Raw genomic sequence first — 20,950 nt, 5'->3', positions numbered from 1 at the left:
GTGAGGAGATAGCACAAAAGATATTCCACAGTCAAGATGTATTACAGCTCGGTTGGGTAAAAATTTTGGAGTTATCTTTCTAAAAAATGGATAAAATTATGCAGTATGGAAACGTAACTCACAGTTCACTTTAATTGGAATTAGAACAAACCTTGCTTTTCATAGTGTTTGTTGACACCATTAATCAGAATGATTAACTTGCTACCTCCATTCACAATTACCTTTGTAAACTTTCCGAAAAGTTAGCTTTCTCAAACAAAATGGTTGCTAACGCATTCTTCTCGTCCTCTCAGAGGGAAAGACAAAATCTACAAACACAGCAAGTGTGGAGAAGGAACAGCTCACTAGGCTGGTTTGAAAAATCGATTGCTAGGTAATGTGTTAAAGTTTGAGTGGAATGAGGCGAGAGGAGCTGGGAAGAATTAAGTTCAGGCAGTGCTTCGTTTTGGATCAGCCTGTCATCTTAATGGCTTAAAGCTTTGTTGAAAGGATTTGTTTTGCTTTTATTGTAAACCCTTCTGTGGTCTTTGAGTTTATTTTCTGCCTGCCTGTCTGGCTTTTTTGATGACCTTTTTTTTTTATTCTCATGTAAGCTATCTTTTCTTGCAGGAGTGGGGGATAATGCCACTTACCTGTTTATTGAGTTACCATTGACCAGCACCATTATCACCTTTCTGATTGCCTTGAATTATTATTCTGAGTTGTGTGATTTTTTTTCAAGCCTCTACTTCCTGTCATGTTGATTTTGTTCCTTGTGCTTATTTGTTCTGTAAAGACTTCTGTCTTAAATTTCTTTTCCTTATCTCTGTATGCATTTCTTGTAGTTTTGCAATCTTTCTGTTCTTGATCACTATAAGATTTATTTGATTTTTTCTAAATTGCTTAATGAGTGTAATGAATTCATCTCAGTTTTCTCCTATTTCCAGAGAAGATTCTTCACTTTTTGTCCTATAGTTTTTCCTAGTTGAGTTCCATACCCTTATCTTCATTACCCCTTCATACTTATCTTTGGGGTTTTTATTTGTTCACAAGCAGTATGTCTATCCTTTATCTTTCCCTTGCAGGGTGTTGGTGATGGTTATTCTCATCAGAGTAGTCACTGGTGGTGAATTTTAGCTCTAATCTGTTATTCTGTAGTTTTCCTTCAAGTATTTAGCCCATCGTGAGCTGTTCTCAGGTTTTAAATTATGTCACTATTTCATTATAAGCCTATATATTATAGCTTTGGAGCAGCTAAGACTTTATTTTTAGGTCTAGATAAACCAACACATTGCCATGAAGTCGATTCTGACTCATAGTGACCCTTTAGGACAGAGTAGAACTCCCACAGGGTTTCTAAGGCTGTAAATCTTTATGGAAGCAGAATGCTGTGTCTTTCTCTTGCGGAGCAGCTGGTGGGTTCAAACCGCCAACCTTTCATTTAGCAGCTGAGCACTGTAGCTACTGTGCCACCAGAACTACCTTGGAGCGAAATAACCCTAGGCTGATATTATAGTTATCGGGTATGAGAAGGATCCAAACCAAAAAAAAGAAACCAATTGCCTTTGAGTCTATTCAGATTTATGGTGACCCCATGTGTGCAGAGTAGCGTGCTCATAGAATTTTCAAGGCTGTGACCCTCTGAAGCAGATTGCCAGGCCAGCTTCTGAGGTACCTCTGGGTGGGTTTGAACTGCCAGCCTTCCAGATGGTAGTCAAGTACTTAACTGTTTTGCGCCACGCAGGGACTCCATGAATGGAATCAGTGCTCCACAAGAAGACTTTTTCTTTGTGGGTGGGAGTAGTGAATTTTAAGAGGGCTTCTAGTTCAGACTACTGTCCTATTTATCCATCCAAACCAAAAACCAAACTGGTTGCTGTCAAGTTGATTCTGACTCTTAGTGACCCTGTAGGACAGAGTAGAGCTGCTCCATAGGGTTTCCAGGGAGCACCTGCTGGATTTGAACTGCTAACCTTTGGTTAACAGCCAACACCACCAGGGTTTCCCATTTATCCACAGTGGAGAAAAAGACTTCAAATGGGGTGTTATTTGCATCTTTGCCCAGGAATGCTTAGTCTCTTCCCCTAATCCTCTCTCTATATTTTTTCTCTATCCTTTTTGCTAAATTTTTGTTAATCATAATAATTCTAGCTTATAAGCTGCTTGTTATTTGGACCACAGACACCTCTGTAGTCACCACCACATTTCTTTCTGCCAGACTGAGGGAAAAAATGAAGAGTTTTAATTGTTCGGTCTGTAGGGGAAAGTGCTCTTGTCCAGGGTCGAAATTGTCTCTGAGACTCACCTTCGGATTTAAGGTAGAAAGGTCAGTAGGATTCCTCTTAGTTATTTTCATTCAGGCTCTTCCCATTTTCCTACTCTATGTGGAGAGCTCACAACCCATCTGTCAGTTTGTCTGTACTGTAGTGGCTTGCATATTGCTGTGATGCTGGAAGCCGTGCCACCAGTATTGTAGATACCAGCAGGGTCCTCCATGGTGGATTGGTTTCAGGGGAGCTTCCAGACTACGACAAACTAGAAACAAAGACCTGGAGATCTGTTTTTGAAAATTGGCCAGTGAAAACAGTGTGGATCACAGCCGGACATTGTCCCACTTGCTTGCTTTGGACACCGCATCAGGAGGGATCAGTCGCTAGAGAGGACATCGTGTTTGGTGGGGTAGGGGCCGGCGAGAGTGTGAGATGGGTTGGCACAGTAGCCGTCATGATGGACATGAACAGGCTGGTGATCGTGCCAGTGGCGCGGGATCAGGCAATGTCTTCTTCTGTTATACGGAAGTCCTCTGTGAGTTGGAAGTTAGCTGATAATATGGGGAGAAGTGAGGAACCCCGTGTTAATTCCCCGAGTCCCGCAGTTTGGCTGTGTGTTCTTTTTCTGGGCTAAGTGGACTTTTAAAACATTTACCTCTGTCATTGGCCTATTTATTTTCCCTTTTAAAAGCAGATACAGAAAAAGATGGTGGAAGGGACTTGGGATGAATCAACTTTATTATAGTTTTAGGAAAGATTTATAATATACTTCAGTATAGATATCAGAATCTTTTCCACCATCAAAGTAAAAAGATTTAAACTGTTATAACACAGAAAAGGAAGTATATTTTGTTTTCTGGAAGGAAGTATTTGAATGGTGAGAACTTTTTATCTTTCTTATTAGAAACTTATTTTTTAAGATTATATTGTGATTGAAACTTTGGGCTTTGGAGTCAGGCATGCTTTCATATCCCAGCTCTGTCACTTAGATGTCTGGGACATGGTTGGTATGCAATAAATATTTGTTGACTTGTATTTAATTAATAGTGTTAATGGAAATGTGCCTCTTTGCAAAGATTTCATAGAAATATTTTTTTTGTGTGGATTATTTCTTTTGGTATCAGTGGTTTTTGGAGACTTAAAAAATCTGAACTCACAACTCACTGCATTGCTTTTAAAAAGTGATTTTTCTCTAAAGTATAATTGCTTAATTACTACCAATTTCTACATGTATAGGGTTGCTGTAAGTAGAAATGGACTGGGCAGCACACAACAACAAAATTTTTAAAGATTTCATTTATAAATGTGAAAGGAAATGTCAAAGGAGTTACTTGTAGCATTGTTAAAACGTTATTAAATAATGAATGTGTGTGTAAAGGTTTGACAGAACATAAACCACATTTAACCTTGATGAATAAAGCTCAGTTTTTGACAGTGACAATAACTGTACATATTTGGGATTACTAACCACTAAAATGAGATCGTTTGGGGGAAGTTTTTAAGGGAATGAAATTATGACCCCTGAGTTAAACTTGAATATGGTAAAAAAAAAAAAAAAAAAAAAGACCTGATGGTGAAGTGCTTTCGTAGGAACAAGACACAAAACCTACGTCTATACTCATGAAATACGACATTAAAACAACTTGTGTTGGCCTCCATTCAGTCTGAAGAACTAAGAAGTAAACCCACGTAGCGTTAGAAGACCTTTCCATTTCTGTGCTCTGAGTCAGTTCTAACGCTAGAGGAATGCTCTTTCTTTTAAAATAGTGATTAAGTAGACCTTCAAAACATTTTAGTAAAGTGCAAGGTTAAGTCACACCCTCAGGATTCAGATTGTCTGGTTTCAGTTCCACCTTTGTGACTTTGGAGAAGTCATTTAACCTCCCTTTAGATTCCTCATCTGTGAAACAGAGATAACTTTATTTGCAGCCCTCATGAGTTATGTGGAAAGTTAAGTACCTAGAGTAACACCTGACAGACAGTTAGCTGTTATTATTTTTGTCAGTGTTGCCATTATTATAGTGATTAGAAGGTGTTGAAATAAAAGTCTAATTTTTTTAAGTTGTAAAAGAATTGATGGCTTCAAGTTATGGTGTTGGTGGAGAATATTGACTATACCATGGACTGCAGGAAGAATGAACAAATCTGTCTTGGAAGAAGTGCAGCCGGAATGCTCCTTAGAAGCTAGGGTGATGAGACTTTGTCTCACTTACTTTGGACATGTTATCAGAAGGGACCAGTCTCTGGAAAAGGACATCATGCTTGGTCAAGTAGAAGGTCAGTGAAAAAGTGGAAGACCCTCAGCGTGGTAGATTGACACAGTGGCTGCAGTGATGGACTCAGGCATGACAACGATTGTGAGGATGGTGCAGGAGCAGGCAGCGTTTCGTTCTGTTGTACAGAGGCATGCTGTGAGTTGGAACTGACTGAAGAGCACCTAACAACAACAAGTGAGAGTAACTATTTGTCACAGATTATCTTAAAATAATCTTAACAGACGGTACTGTTCTTGTCTGTGCCTGGCCGGTTCCTGGAATAAGATGTCTGGTCCTTTAAAATAACAAATCCTCCCTTTTTTTTTTTTCTTTTTTAAGCAGTCCTCAGTGGGCAGCAGTCCCTGAATGAAATTAAACTAGTAATTTTATTTGAGTAGTATAACAAGCCTGATTCAAGTCTGTGTAATACTGAGGTGTCTTTCTTTTAGCCTCTCTTAGGTTTGCTTCCTCATAACAGAAGTCTCAGGTCCTTTTTCCTTGTTTCTATTTGACTTTGTTATCCTGATCTTTTTTTTTTTTTTTAAAGGTAGTTTGTGATATTAACGTTTATAAATATCTGTTTTGTCTAACATGATGGTACAAAAAGCACTGTAAGGTTTTGCTGCTGGTATTTTACAAACAAGTTGTTAGGAATCTAATTGTTAGAAAGCACGTATAGTGTAGCTCTGTTGAGACGGTAATCTAAAAACAGTATAATGCAGCCTTGATATTGAGGATGTCAAGTTCTGAGTACTTTTCTGAATGACTGCATTCATCTACATTAATCTGGTTTTTGCAGTTGCGTTATTCCTAACCCTTACCTTTATCTTTGCTTCCATATCTCATGCCTCCCCTAACGTGGATCCACCCAAAGTCTGGTTATTATTATGACAACAAAAAGCAAAACCCGTAAGCGTAGTTACCTCTTCATTTAATCAGTTCTTATTGAGCTCCAACTGTAGTGTTAATAATGATAATGATAACAACAGGCAACACTCAGGTAGTGCTTTCAGTGTGTGAGACGTTCTAAATGCTTTATGCATATCAATTTATTTAAACTTCACAAAACCTCAGAAGGTAAGTACACAAAGCCACAAAAGCTCTATAAGGTAAATACTACTGTCTCCATTTTACAGATGAGTAAACTGAGACTCAGATTAGATAACTTGTCAGTGTCACCCACCTAGTTAGTGGTTGAGTGGGGATTTGAATTCAGGCATTCTGGCCCCACAGTCCGTGCTCTTAATTCTGTGCTGTGCATTGGTGTACAGTGGTGAGCGCAACAGATTTCCTGCCCTTGTGAAGCTTACTGTGTCAGAATATTTCCAGTTATCTTTATCATTAGTTTCTTCATTTATTAAACACTACGACACTGTGCTTGATACAGAGCATACAAAGAAGTTACTTCAAGGAGATGACAGTTAAAAAGCAAGTTAGCCACATATGTCTAAGTAGATAGGCAAGAGCTAAAAAAAAAAAAGTCTAAGTAGATAGGCAAGAGCTACTGTGTCTTAAATGCCAAATCTTTTAAATAAGGTTAATTATATTCACTTTAATATATATATTTGTGTCTGTATGTGTAGTGTAGTCTTTCTTCCCCAAATCTGACCATAATTAGGGGCCTCGAGAGTTCATGCAGATGAGGCTTCTCACCCTGGTCCAGCAGTTTATTCCAGTCGCCCGTGATCACGGGTCCCAGAAACCTCTCCTGTCCTCCTCACATTCTCTTGGCCTGCCCTCTGATTCCAGTCACCACTGATGAGACATTTCTCTGACTTACTCCAGCTGACTGCATCTTGTCTCAAGTGCCTCAGTCTTTTGCTTTCTTTCCTGGGGCTTTTCCAATAAGCCCTCCAATCTGTCCATGGTGTGAGAAGCTGACAGTAGTCTTCTGGGCAAATAAATGTACTGTAGACCTCAAAAGTGTGGGCGTGGTTAATGTCCCTTGGGCAGCCTTTGCCTGTGAGGGACTGGAGTTGATGAATATACTTCTCCTTGGACACGTACTTCTACCCACGGACATATTTCCTGCACACTCAAAGTCCCTAGCAAGATAAGTCCCCAGGCACCTGCTATAGTGAATAAGTATCCTTGTGTTTTCGTCTTCTCTTTGTGGTCCAGTCTCTTTAGTCCCTCTCTTTGCCTGGGGTCGTCTTCCAAATAAGCTGCCTGCACACAAGTCCTCGTCTGAGGTTCTGCTTTGGGAAAGAACCCAGACTAAAACAACAACCTATTGCCGTATCCTCGCCTGGACCTTTTTTTCATCCAGGACTGCATGTCTCTGAAATTTTAAACTCTAGAAGGTCTTAGTCTCCAACTCCTTTCACTCTTTTGTTTACAGCATCTCCTCTTCTCTCACCTGCCCATCGTGACCACTAGTCCTTTGAAATTTCCTCTTTTTGGTTACTTTTTTTAGCACCATGTCTTTGCCCTCCCTTTCTTCCTCCTGCACCTGCCCTGCAAAGCAGTAGATTCCTGCCCTGATTTCAAAGTGGAGCCTGAGGCACTCTCAACTATTGGAGCATTTCTGCAAGATTTTTCTTTTTTAATTTGCACCTTCATGTTGATGATGAAATGTAAAGAAACGTGTATTATCTGGTTGTTGGTCACATACGCGAGTAGTTAGAGTTTTAACGCCTGTGTTTGTACCTAATTTGTAATTTAATTTTGGTTTTTTGATCTTCAAGAGCCATGAGCACAAGGCATTTTATGTCTAGCCTTAAGTTGGCTTTGTATATGCTTAATATAATTTGAAATTATCACTAGATAAGTTATCTACAGTAACTTCTGTCTTAAAGAGCATTTGCACATTAATTCTGAAAACTTCTTTGGAGTTCTGAATAATGTAAGAGAAAACATAATTTAATATAGTTCAGCAAAAACTTTTGAACATCTTCTTTGTGTCAAGAACTTCTAGGTACTGTAGCCAGGTTTGTCCTCTTGGAGCCTAGAACCCATCAGGGAAGATAATAAACATAGTTACAAGTGAGGTGAGTGTTACAGCAGTGCCTCTGTTAAGGATCCAGTACCTGCCTGGGGGTCGTCATTGTTCTATAATCCTGTCGCATCTCACGCGTGGACTCTAAGGTTTTTGCAGACGCCCCCGCCTTAGGGAAAAGATGCTCACCTCCTATTCAGGCTGCACACCCCTTTTACTCTGAATGCCAATTCCCTGTTTGCTCTGAGGAGGCCTGGCTTTATCAGTTACATTCTGTCTTCCCTGTGTCTTTACCTCTTCAAGTCTGTCCTTAGCTCTCTTGCCTTCTCTTACAAAATGTTCTTTTCCTCACAACCTCATCCATTTTCATAAATTCATTACCACCTATGTAATGAAAACCTCCCTGCATGTCTGTAATTCTAACCGTGGCCTGTCCCTTGAGATCCAGACCCATAGGTCTTAACTTCCCAGTAGGTATCTTCCCTAGATTTCACACAGACATTTTATACTCGACATTTCTAAAATGAAACTCATCATTCTCCTCCCTGTGTGTTCCCTATTTGACAGTGATGGTTGGTCTAGGTTCCTTTCTTTCTCTCACCCTCCCTATCCAAAGCGACCATCAGATCCCACATTCCTTGTTGGTTGCTGTTGAGTCAGCTCTGACTCACGGTGACTGTGTACATCAGAACAAAACACTGCCTGGGCCTGTGTCATCGTCACGGTCTTTGGTATGTTTGATTCCATTATGGTGGCTGCTGGGCCTATCTCATTGGAGGTTTCCTTCATTTTTTTTGGCCCTCCACTTCATCACAAATGCCATCCTTTTCCTAGCAATTGGCTTTTCCTGATGACGTGTCCAAAGTAAGCAAGCCAAAATCTTGCCAACCTCGCTTCTAAGGAACATTCTGGTTGTATTTCTTCTAAGACTGATTTGTTTGTTCTTTTGGCATTCCACGGTATGTTCTGTATTCTTGACCAACACTACAACTCAAACAGATTTTTCTTCTCTGTTTTCATTGTCGACACCCACATGCATTTAAGGCGATTGAAAAGCCCACGGCTTGGGTTAGCTGTAGATCAGTCATCACAGTGACGTCTTTGCTTTTTAATACTTTAAAGAAATCTTTTGCAGCAGATTTGCCCAATGCAATATGTCATTTCATTTCTTGACTTTTACCTCCATGGATGTTGACTGTTGATCCAAGTAGCATGAAATCATGACAACTTCAGTTTCTTCTCCGTTGATCATGATGCTCTTTATTGGTCCTCTCATGAGAATTTTTCATTTTCTTCACGTTCAGTACTGAAGGCTGTATGTAGTCTTTGATCCTCATCAGTAAGTGCTTCAAGTCGTCTTCATTTTTGGCAGGCATAGTTTTGTCATCCACATATCGCAGGTTGTTAACGAGTCTTCCTCCAACCCTGATACTGTACCGTTTTTCATATAGTTTGGCTTTGTGGATTCTTTGTCTAGAGCACAGAATAAGTATGATGAAAGGATACATGTCTGCCGCATACCTTTTCTAATTTTGAACCACACAGTATCCCCTTGTTCTGTTTGACTGCTTCTTGATCCATGTACAAATTTTGCATGAGCACAAGTGTTCTGAAATTCCTATTCTTTCAATGTTATCCATAATTTGTTATGATCCACACAGTTGAATGTCATCATGTAGTCAATAAAACACAGTTAAACATCTTTCTCATATTCTCTGCTTTCGGCCAAGATCTGTTCGACATCGGCAGTGATATCTCTCTTTTCATGTCCTCTTCTGAATCTGGCTTGAACTTTTGCCAGTTGCCCGTCAGTGTACAGCTACAGTTGTTTATGAATTATCGTCAGCCAAATTTTCTAGCATGTGCTGTTAATAATATTGTCTAATAATTTCTGCATTTCGTTTGATTGCCTTTCTTTGAATCTCTTCCAGTCCATAGGCCAGGGTAGGTGTCTTTCAGATTTCTTGACATAGACAACTAAGCACCTCCAGTGTTGCATTTGTTTGTTGAAGCATCTCAACTGGTATTCCGTCAATTCCTGGAGCTTTGTTTTTTGCTCATGCCTTCAGTGCAGCTTAAACTTCTTCCTTCAGGACCGGTGGTTCTTGATCATATGCTACCTCCTGAAATGGTTGAATATGTACCATTTCTTTTCGGTACAGTGACTCTGTGTTCCTTCCATCTTCTTTTGGTGCTTCCTGCATCGTTCAGTTTATACCTGTAGACTCCCTCAGTATTGCAACTCGAGCCTTGGATTTTCTCTTCAATTTTTTCAACTTGAAAAATGCCGATTTCGTTCTTGCCTTTTGGTTGTCCAACCAAGCCTTTACATATTTTGTCATAGTATTTTAATTTGTAAATTATTGTAACCCACATTTCTGTCTCTTAAATACTTGTCTTCTTGTCCATTGCCAGTATGTGAATTCCGGTGCTTGTCACCTCTTACTTGAACCTTTGCAGTAAATTCTGTACCTGTTCCCTAGCTTCTGTCTTGCCACCCTTCCTCTACAGCAGTAGGTATTCTGCCCTGTATATGCAGTCATGTGATTACCCTGCCTGAAGTTTTTCAAAGTCTTAACTCTTCAGCATGGATGGCATTTAAGGCTCTCTGTAACCTAACCCCTCTCCCTGCTAATCTCAGTTCTTGTGATTTTCAATTCAAGTACTTTTAAGATTCTTTAGTCTTTTAGTATTCTAAAATACTCTGTTATGCTAGAAAATTATCAGGGTGAAATACTCCTATTTACAATCCCACCAATCAGATATAACTACAAATAATATTAAAAAAATTTTTTTTCTACTCTTTTTCTTCTGCAAAGAAAGAAGGCAAGAGAGAGAATTCCGATTTGGGGTGGCAGCACCCAGACATACCTGTTTAGGAATAAGATTAGAAAGAAGTTCCTATAGTTCTTCTCCGGATTCCTTGGCTTTGCATATGCACACCTTTTGCCTGGAGTAGCTTCTCACCACCTGGCTTCCTGCCAGGCGTGTCCTACTTCTCTTCGCTTCTAGTTGAAACACCACCATTTCCATCAAGCCTTTGAAGACTCCCAGGCAGGTTTAGGTGTCCTCAGTGCACTTTGTCCATACCTTCATCTCGGAAGCTGTCACATCCTATTGTAATTACTTGTATGTTTGTCTTTGAACTGAACTGAAAGTTCTTGAAGCAGGGATCTTTGTTTTTCCAGATCTGGCACAAAACCTGACAAAGTAGACTGAGGAAGAACTTCCAGAGAGATGGGGGGCCGGGGAGGGAGGGACGGGTAGAACCTAAGGGAATAGAGTATGTGAAGAAAGAATGATGAATAGTATTAAATGTCTTGTGTAAATCCTGTGGGTGGATGTATTCCAAGTATATTGTAGGCAGTCAAGAAACTTTTGAAGAAGGGAGTAAATGCAGAGCTTGAGATAAAGCCTGGAAAGTGTTCATTTGCAAGAACAGGTTCACATGCATGGTAGAGATTGGACACCAATTATAGATGGTGAAGGAGTGAGTAGGAGGTTAGGAAGTGGAGACAACCAATGTAGGCAACTATTTCCAGACCTTTGGTTATAAAGAGGAGAGGAAAGACAGGACTAGGACAATAGCAGGAAAGGCGTCTCTCCCTCTTGCCCCTCAAGATGAGCTGTTGTTGAGAAGCGCCATTTGTGGGAACTCCTTAGGGCATAGTTTCTCAGCGTAGGAACTGCCAGGAGTGCTAGAAGTGCAGGACTCCAGGCCGCACCTGCAGGGATTGTGATTTTTTAGGTCTGAGGTGGGCTTCCTTCCCGGGTAAATCTGATGCAGTTATTCCTTAGACCACACTTCCAGAAGTGCCTCCTTAGGCGCTTTCGAAATAAGGAGGCTGTTACCGCCTGCTTCTTCTTCCACTTCCTCACGCAGGTGCAGGAGGAATATTCAGTATCTTCGCAGATTACCAGGATCCGTTAGGGGAGGCTGTTTTGTCGTCTTAGTCATTTCTTTTTTACCATCCGGCTGTCTGCTGCTTGCTTCCCTCATGGCCACTTCTGTGGTGTCCTCCAAGCCTCATTGTCCCATGGTTCTTCTTTGTTCCTAATTACCGTCTTCTGTGGCTTCTCCATTTCCCTGAGAGAAAGTCCGGCCTTTTATAGACAACACCAGCCAGTGACAATGCCTCTCTGTTTCTGGCCAGTGAGCTGACCAAAGTAGAGAGTTGAACTCTTAAGCTGTTCCCAGCTGTTTTCCATGTTACTCTCAGCTGTTCTTCACCGCGAAGGCCTTTTCTTGCTGCTTCTGGGTTTGGAGCTCTTCCAGAGGCATGAGCATTTCACAGAGCCCATCTTCAACTTGCCAAAGCTTATAGAAGGAAAAGGGCAATGGCATTTAAAGCAACGTTTTAAAGCTAGATAGCTTCAGAGTATTTGAAAACTTTATTTTAGTGGTAATTCTCTAAATTGTATGACATTGTGAAGGGTTTTTTAAGGCAGGTTAGTTTCATTAAAGTAGCCTGAATAGTATCCTAAAGAAGCATGCATCAGCCCATACATGGAGCAGATGTTTGTTCTGTTCACTTTGTGTGGAAGCTGTTCAGATGCTGCATTCATCACGGTGATGCCTTTCCTCAGCGTTCCATGTCTTTTTAGTCCTTTCAGTCAGAGCTTTGGAATTGAAAACATCTGAATTGCCTAGAATTATAGTCCACATGGATTTATTGCATCTTAAACCTTTTAGGCAGGCCTTAAAAGGTTAATAGCTAGGTATTTCTCACTTTTGTGACACTCAGCTTTTGTTGGTCTCTTGGATGGAGTCACCACTGAAATGTAAGCAAAATTGTCAGCTTGTGGCTTAACAGGACTGGCTGATCTGCTCAGGATTGCAAAGTGGATGACTATGCGAGTCATTCTTGTGCCCTGGAAACCAGCATTTAACAGAGGAAAGCAAGTACCCCAGGGGTGCCCTGAAGCACAACTTAAAGGACTGTGGCTGTGGAACTAGCATCCTGGTATTTGTGCCCCTGAGATGGAGGCCTTTAAAAGAAATACTCATTTTTTAAATTAAGGTAGAATTCAGTTAACTTCTTCTTGCTAAGGGAAGTTTACCAAGAAAAAAAGAGTACCACACAGGCCATAATTATTTACATTGAGAAAGCAAAGAGAAGAAAAAAAGAAAATTAAAAACAAGAAAAACACTTTGCGTATACATTTTATGTATATAGGAAACTCTGGTGGCACAGTGGTTAAGAGTTTGACTGCTAACCAGAAGGTCCACAGTTTGAATCAACCATCCGCTCCTTGGAAACTATATGGGGCAGCTCTACTCTGTCCTATAGGGTTGCTGTGAGTTGGTATTGACTGGATGGCAGTGGGTTTGGTTTTTTTTTTATAATTCTTTGTCATTCTCAGGTCTCCGTGGTTGCAGTATATGTTTGTATACTTTTGTTTTTACATAGCTGTCATCATAATGTGTACTTTACATCCAGAATTATTATTTTAATGATGCTGCGTTTTATTACTTTTATGATTGCCTAATAGTTCATCAGGCTGATACACTTAGCTGTTCCCCTGTTACTGGGTATAGGATGTTTCCATTTCTTCCTGTTGTAAATATACCATATAGTACTACATTGAACATTCGTGTGTCTGTGGGTGTATGTGTATATCTCCTTTTGTATTTTTATAAATCGTATTTTATTGTGTTTTTGTGAAGGTTTACACAGCAGTTTGGGTTCCCATCCAACAATTTCTACACATGTTGTTCAGTGACATTGGTTACATTCTTCACAGTGCGTGAACATTCTCATTATATTTCCATTCTGGTGGTTCTGTTTCCATTAGTCTAGTTTCCCTGCCCTTTTACACTCTCATCTTTGTTTTAAAGTAGTTGTTGACCGTTTGGTCTCATACAGGTGAGTTTTTTAAAGGAGCATATTACTTACGGGTGATATTCACTATTTTTTGAGCCAATCTGTTACTTAGCTACAAGGTGACCTCAGAGGTTAGTTTCGGTTCAGGGTTTGAAGAGTATCTCTGGGCAGTAGTCTCAAGGAGTCCTCCAGTCTCGACCAGTCTAAAAAGCCTGTTTTTTGTTTTTTAATTATCTTTTGTATTTTAAATTATTTCCTCAGTAGCTGGATTGCTAAGTCATGGGGTAGAAACATTTTTTATAGTTTTTGATATAGGTTGTTGAATTATTTCCCCCCAAATTATATGTTTACAAAGCTGCCAGCCATGCATATTGATTTTTCTCAGCCTTCTCTGCAGTGATGGTTTTAATGGGTAAAAAAAACATTTTTTCCAGCAGTTTATCTTTTATTGCTTTGTTTTATATTTCTTTGGTAACTAGTAAAGCTAAAATTTTACCCTTTGCTATCCCACACATACACATACACATATACCTATATATATATATATGTGCTTCTTTCTTGTATTTTTTTCTTGTGGGAGGGACAGATATTTATGACAAATTCTCAGGCTGGCTGCTAGTCCCAGTGCAGTAGTCAGATGATAGCCACAGTTTCAGCAACCAGGGGCTAGAGCCGTCTCTGACCAAATCTCCTAAAGCATAGCTTATTGACATTGTGAACTCTTGAATTCACAGAAAAGAGTTGTGTACGTAATGGTTGGGCATTCTGCTTGATAGAATATTCTGATTATTACTATTATAGATTACACCATTTTCAAATATTCAGAATCAAATATAAATCACTAAATCAAAACTATATAGACTTATTAATTTTTCTTTAGAGATTCTGAAAGGGACTCGATACATTCAGGGTCCTTTTATGAACTTTTCGTGGGTCTAGTTTGTGGATCTAGAAAATGTAGGGACTTGAACCGAATCTTTGACTAATTAATTCCATGCACAGAAGTTGATTTTTCTTAAAGAAAGCCATCAAATTCAAAAATTGAGTCAGGGCCTTGTGTAGGATGTTGGTCTTAACGCTGCTGAACGCTATACGTTGTACCATATATATGACCCATATATACACACACACACACATATATGTGTACCTATGTATGTGTGTGTATATGTGTGTATATATGTATAGTGTAGTGCACACTATAAACACTGATAAACCCCGTTGTTACAAGCAGGAGGATGACATGATGGAGTTTTTGAAAAGTTCACTCAAGCTGGCACTCAGCCTTGGAGCGACTGAGGAGTCTGGATATGCCTGTCTGGCTCCCTGGGAGCTGCAGGAGATAATAGAGATTATCTGGGACGAGACCTTGGATGGCGTTTATGGTGTTAGGGAATACTTGACACTATTATTCTTTCGGAGTGTGGCTAATAAAATGTTAAAACATATTTGACTGGAGAGAGGCAGGAACGGAGCCCAGAGACTTATGGAAGTTATTTTAGTTGTGTAGGTAACAGGTAGGGTAGTGGGCTGGGCGGGGGAGGTGGGTGATGAGGTTGTGGAGGGGTGCTGGAGAAGAAGGTATTGAGAGAGATTATATTTATAAAATCAACAGGCAGGGTGGCTGGGAACATTTTGTATTTAATGTATCTTGTTTTATTAATGATGTGCATTTTGTATTTCAGATGAATTTACAACTGATTTTCTGGATTGGACTGATTAGCTCAATTTGCTATGTGTTTAGCCAAACAGGTAAAAAAAAAAAAAAATGTTTCATAGCTGTGTTTTCAGTATCCTGTCTCATTCTTTGACCAAGTATATTCCAGGGAAAACCTAGGTCAGATCATGCTGCTCCTTCTGAAAGCCCTACACTGGCCCCATCGCACTCAGAGTAAAACGCAGAGTCCTTAAAATGGCATACAAGGTCCTGCACGGCCTGGCTCCGCCAGCAACTGCTGCCACCCGGTCTCTCACCTTATTTCTCATTCTCTCCTGGGCTTTTCTTATTTTCTCCTGGGCTTTCCTTGCTTTCGCTCAGAGGCACCAGGCATCCTTTTGCTTAGAGCCTTGGCCTTGGGTGTCTCTTCAGCCTGAAGCGGTGATCTCTCAGATATCTGTATGATTCTGTCCCTCCTTCAGCTCATGACTCAAATGTTAGCTTCTCAATCAGGCCTTCCCTGGCGATCGTATTTATAGTCGATTGCCCCTCCCCATACTTCCCTTTCCCTGCTTTGTTTTTTCTCCTTACCATTTATCTCTTTCTAACATGCAGTGTGTCTTATTTATCTTGTTTATTTGTCTGTCTCCCCTGCTAGACTGTAAGCTCCACGAGGGTAGAGACTTCTGTTAGTTTTCTTTACTGCTGTATCCTCAGTGCTTGGAATAATGTCTGGCACATAAAAAGGCTTCAAATAAATATGTGTTGAGTGAAAGAAGGATTCTACCAGTGTCCCCAGACAGTGATCATCACCCCTTTAAAGTTGCTCTGACCCACCCATTCTGGGGAGTAGGTCTGGATCAGCTTGGTAACTAGGCTTGTAGGCTTCATACTCGATAATCATATATGGTGCATTGTTTGTCCTTGCGATCCTGATTTTTCATTATTTTCTCTCTTGAAGCTTCAAGTAAAGGTGTCTGTTATTTCTTTTCCTGACAGATGAAAATAGATGTTTAAAAGCAAATGCAAAATCATGTGGAGAATGTATACAAGCAGGGCCAAATTGTGGATGGTGTACAAATTTAGTAAGTAAGATTGTTTGAGTCTTTACTATGTTTTCTCTAGTAATTTAGTACGTCCTTGGGACGTAGCAGATAGGAATTTTCATTTAAAACAATCTTTAATGAATAAGTGTTATCTGTGTGTAAAGTATAAGGCTCTGGTGGTACAGTGATTAAGCCCTTAGCTGCTGAGAAGTTGGTGGTTCAAACCTACCAGCTACTCTGCAGGAGAAAGATGTGGTAGGCGGCTTCCGTAAAGATGACAGCTTTGGAAGCCCTGTGGGCAGTTCTTCTGTGTCCTATAGGGTCACCATGAGTCGGGGTCAACTCGACAGCAATGGGTTTTTTTAACGTGTGAAAGACTGTGGTGGTCTAGAGCTGTGTGTTGAGCCTGGCAGCCACCAGTCACATGTGTCTAGTGAGCACTTGAAGTGTGGATGGTCTACACTAAGAATGTTGTAAGGCTCAAATACATACCAGATTTCGAAGACTTAGTATAAAAATGCTCACTAAATTTTGTTAAGGTGATTACGTGTTGAAATGATAATACTTTAGATCCATTATTAAAGTGAATTTCCCTTGTTTCTTTTTAGTGTGACTACTAGAAAATTTTACATTAACTTCTGTGGCTTGTCCATTTGGTTGGCATTATATTTTTATTGGACTGCTTCCCGTAAAACACTAGGCCTTTAGGTTTAGACTGCTATAGATTTTTCTCCTTTTTTGAGGGGGGAAGGTACAAATGAACTTGCACAATTATATTTGATGTAAACTAACACAGAATTGATTGTATCCTAATATAAACTCAGTGACGGTAGGGTTTGAATTTTATTCACTGTTATTCTCTAAATAACTAAGCCTTTGATGCTTTGAGGCATAATTTTTAAATTATTGAATGCTATTTTGGAGTATGTTTAGTGGAATTTTATTTAGGTGTTGATTATAATCTTAAAGTTTCCTGTATTGGCACATATTTGGGAATGTGTAATTTACTAGTTTCCTTTGGTGTAGTATCTTAGGTTTGATGATAGCGTGGGTTTGAACCATCTGGCCCTTGGTTTTCCTTTCCATTTATTTCTCTAATTTCATATGTGCTCTTATCAGTGTTTGTTTCCCTTAAAAAAAAAATTTTTTTTTAATTTAAATATACTTACTTTATACAGCACTGTGAAACTGGTAGGTAATAAACACCATGTTTGACTGAACACAATGTGATCCCAAATAAATGGCAATCCTCCATTTCCCCCAAGTCAACATTAGAAAAAGTTTTTGGCCTACTAAATAAATAATTTTTAGGGATATATGTGACATAGTTGTCAAATGTCTACTTATAATAATTTATTGATAATACTTTTATGATTTATATTTACATATTTTAAAATGACATACATGTATACACACATAAATACTAATGTCATTTTTTTCCCACTCTCGAATTTCATGATAACGTTTTATTTAAAACCTTTACGTATGTCTTTTACATCTGTGCTTTTGTTTTCATGAAGGTACTTTTTGAGTCATCTGATAACGTTTTTGCTTTTATCTCAGTTTGAAGTAGAGCACGTTTTGAATTCCTGTCATTACTGAAATTCTGCCTCCAAGCCATAAGTATCCATTCACTTGTATACCATTAAGACTTTTTTTTTTTTAAAATCACCCTGTGGAAATATGTTCACGACCCTTGCCTTATAATTATTTGGCTCTATTGCTTTTCAAAATAAATCTTAAAATGCTTGTTTATGGTAATAGGCAATGCTATTCCAGGAGAATACTTACTGAAATAAAATCTGTATTACATTTTTTGGTTTCCTTTTAAAAATACCATCATTAGTAATGTGCTTTCAGGCTAAAGTGTTTTCCGTACACATTGGCTTGTTCATAATATTGTAAATAAAGAGTGCAATATGAGAGACTTTATAAGGATTTTTCAAAGGGACATTTTGGGAAAAATATTAATATTTGGGCATATAATTAGTGGCCATTGACTATGTTGAATAAGTGATTTCACTGGAGAATTTCATTTGATAGATATTTTTAATTAGAAGGTAGACAGTTAAAATGTACACTTAGGTCAGTCCTGGAATGCTGTTACTTTCTAGGAAAGAATCTTGTTTGTTTTTAAACAAGAGTACTCATTATGGTTTGGATGTCGGGGTATTTGTTTAATAACAAGAAATGAGGTACATTAGATGCACCCGGTGTTGTTCTGTTTTGAAATTATGGTTATGTAAATCTTTGACCATTACACTTTTTTAATTTATACCTGTATTTTTTATGTCATTTAGACATTTTTACAAGAGGGAATGCCTACCTCTGCCCGATGTGATGATTTAGAAGCCTTAAAAAAGAAGGGTTGCCATCCAGATGACATAGAAAATCCCAGAGGCTCCAAAAATATAAAGAAAAATAAAAATGTAACAAATCGTAGCAAAGGAACAGCAGAGAAGCTCCAGCCAGAAGATATTACTCAGATCCAGCCACAGCAGTTGGTTTTGCAGCTACGATCAGGTACAGAAGTCTAGCCCTATGAATACTTTCATTTCTCCTTGAGTTTTTTCATCCGAACTTTATGTTAGCCTCTTCTCATTTTCATACGTGTGCTGGCACCCTAAAACATCGAGCAGGTTACATTTTAGACATTTTTTGCAGATATAACAATGTGTGTTGTGTCTGTTTGGAATAATATTAAATATTGCCTAATGTCCAGAGGGCATCCTGGTGGTACAGTGCTTAAGAGCTTGGCTGCTAACCAAAAGGTTGACCGTTCAAATCCACTAGCTGTTTCTTGGAAACTCTATGGGGCAGTTCTTCTGTATCCTGTAGGGTTGCTATGAGCTGTAATCGGCTCCATGGCGATGGTGTTTTTTTTTTTTTTTGGTGATGTCCAGAGGGAACCCTGGTGGTGCTGTAGGTCACTGTGAGTTGGAATTGACTTGCCAGCAGCAAATTTGGTTTTTAGTTGTCCAAAATCAATTCTGTCACAGGTTCAGAAAGTAATTAATTAGATTTAATGACTTTTAAAAATAACTTGAAAGTGTCCATCCTCTGGTATTTTATATTCACTTAATATAAAATGAAGACAATGTTTTAATAAAGTCTTCTACTTTATATTTGTTTAGTATTGTTAAAATATTAAGGTTTTTATAAGTATCTGTGGCAGTCTCTCATCTTTATAAAAAGAGAAAAAAAAAAAATTCTTTCTGTCCTTTGTAGTTGCCACCGTCTCCCTTTCTCTTTGTGTTCCAGCTCCTCAGGAGAATGGTGTGCTCTCTTTGTCTTCATGTCATCACTTCCCATCCATTCTTCAGCCTGTTGTAGTCATGCTTCGCTCTGTCTTAGGGTTCTCTAGAGAAATAGAACCAGTGACACATATAGATGTATGGTAGATAGATATATCTATATTTATATGTATACCTATATATATATAAAGGAATTAGCTCATGTGATTATGGTGGTAGGAGGGCTGGCAGCCCAAACCTATAGTCAGGCGGCAGCAGGCTGGAGGTTACTCCAGTCTTCTTTTCCAAAATCCATCGGTCAGGGGATGGGAAGAGTAAAGAGTGGAAGAGCTCTGGCACTATGTCTCTTTATAGCCTGGAGGCAGAATACACCCTGGGGAGATGTCCTGTTTCGCTCCTGAGACCTTCATCTGATTGGATGAAGTCCACCACCATTATAAGGGCCATCGACTTTACTTGTGGCCAGCTGATTTAATCCCATGACGAGTGTTTGACCAAACAACTGAGCAGCATAACCTGGCCAAGCTGACACGCAAAATTAACCATCACATTCTTCTAAACCTGTCCTGGCAAAGCTCTGCCATCACTTTGGGACCACCAATCTAGTAGACCCTTATTAAGGTCTTTTTCTCCTAACCTTGGTGTACCAAGTGACTCTCTGAACTTTTTGAATGCTTTTCTCTTGGCTTCCATGATACCACTTTCAGTTTTTCTTCTTATCTCACCTTTGCTTTCCGGCCTCCTTTGTGTGTCTTTTTTTATTCCCTCATTTCTGTAGTCCATTTTAATGTTGGTTTTTCTACATGGCTTTAAAAACAGTTTTTGTATTGATGACTCACAGATCTTTATCAGTAGCACAGACTTTGCTCCTAAGCACCAAACCTATTTATCAGCTGCCTACCAGAAATCTGTAAAGAGAAAAACGACAGGTTGAAATTTAGTCATTTTCTACCCAAAACTTCTCTTTCTCTTGTTATTTCCTGAGTTATCCCTAACATCTCCGTGTCTTTTCTCTCCTCTCCTTCCTCATTGTTTCAGTTCACATCTACATCTTCCTCTGGAATTTTTGCTGTAGTTTCGTAGCTGTTTCTGTATCTGTAATACGTTTCCAGAACTTTTTGCCCAGTTTTCTAAAGTAAAAAAATGTCATGTTAATTTGCTTACATAAAGTGACTTCACATTACAGGTGTACCTGATATGTACCCGGCTTTGCCCCCACTCTCCCCCCCTCTGATTTATGGGGTTCAGTCTGTTTGTGTTCCTCTCTCGTGTTCACATTGTTTATTGTCCTGCCTGCTGTGGACTGGGGATGCTGTCTTTTTCACCTTGTATCCCCAGAGTCTAGCATGACAAGTACTTGTTAAATGAAGTTGAATGGGCCTATTAGAGTTATGAATGGAGTTCCCAGTTTTTTGTTAAAAATATGGCATTCAATACATGTGTTTGTGTTTACCATGTAAATCTAGTCATTTGGTTTTTCTCATTTGTTTTTGATTGTTGACAAGGTATCTCTGTTTAAATTAGGTGAGCCACAGACGTTTACATTAAAATTCAAGCGAGCTGAAGACTACCCCATTGATCTCTACTACCTCATGGACCTCTCCTACTCCATGAAGGATGATTTGGAGAACGTGAAAAGTCTGGGGACAGATCTGATGAATGAAATGAAGAGGATTACTTCAGACTTCAGAATTGGTAGGAATGTTGGGAAAATTAATAATTTGCATAT

General features: G+C 39.2%; 1 protein-coding gene across 2 annotated transcripts in view; it reads left to right on the top strand.

Annotated features, from left to right (window-relative positions):
• Positions 1-20,950, top strand: part of ITGB1 (integrin subunit beta 1) — a 55,239-nt gene that overhangs the window by 7,411 nt on the left and 26,878 nt on the right. For both annotated transcript variants that reach the window (XM_049881636.1, XM_049881637.1), the window contains 4 exons: positions 14,950-15,016; positions 15,921-16,006; positions 18,268-18,490; positions 20,746-20,916. In XM_049881636.1, coding sequence (XP_049737593.1) covers positions 14,950-15,016; positions 15,921-16,006; positions 18,268-18,490; positions 20,746-20,916 — 547 coding nt within the window. Of the gene's footprint in view, positions 1-14,949; positions 15,017-15,920; positions 16,007-18,267; positions 18,491-20,745; positions 20,917-20,950 lie in introns of those variants that run through there.

Source organism: Elephas maximus, chromosome 4, assembly GCF_024166365.1.
Source record: "Elephas maximus indicus isolate mEleMax1 chromosome 4, mEleMax1 primary haplotype, whole genome shotgun sequence".
Lineage (NCBI taxonomy): Eukaryota > Metazoa > Chordata > Mammalia > Proboscidea > Elephantidae > Elephas > Elephas maximus.
This window is presented reverse-complemented; position numbering and strand designations above follow the sequence as displayed.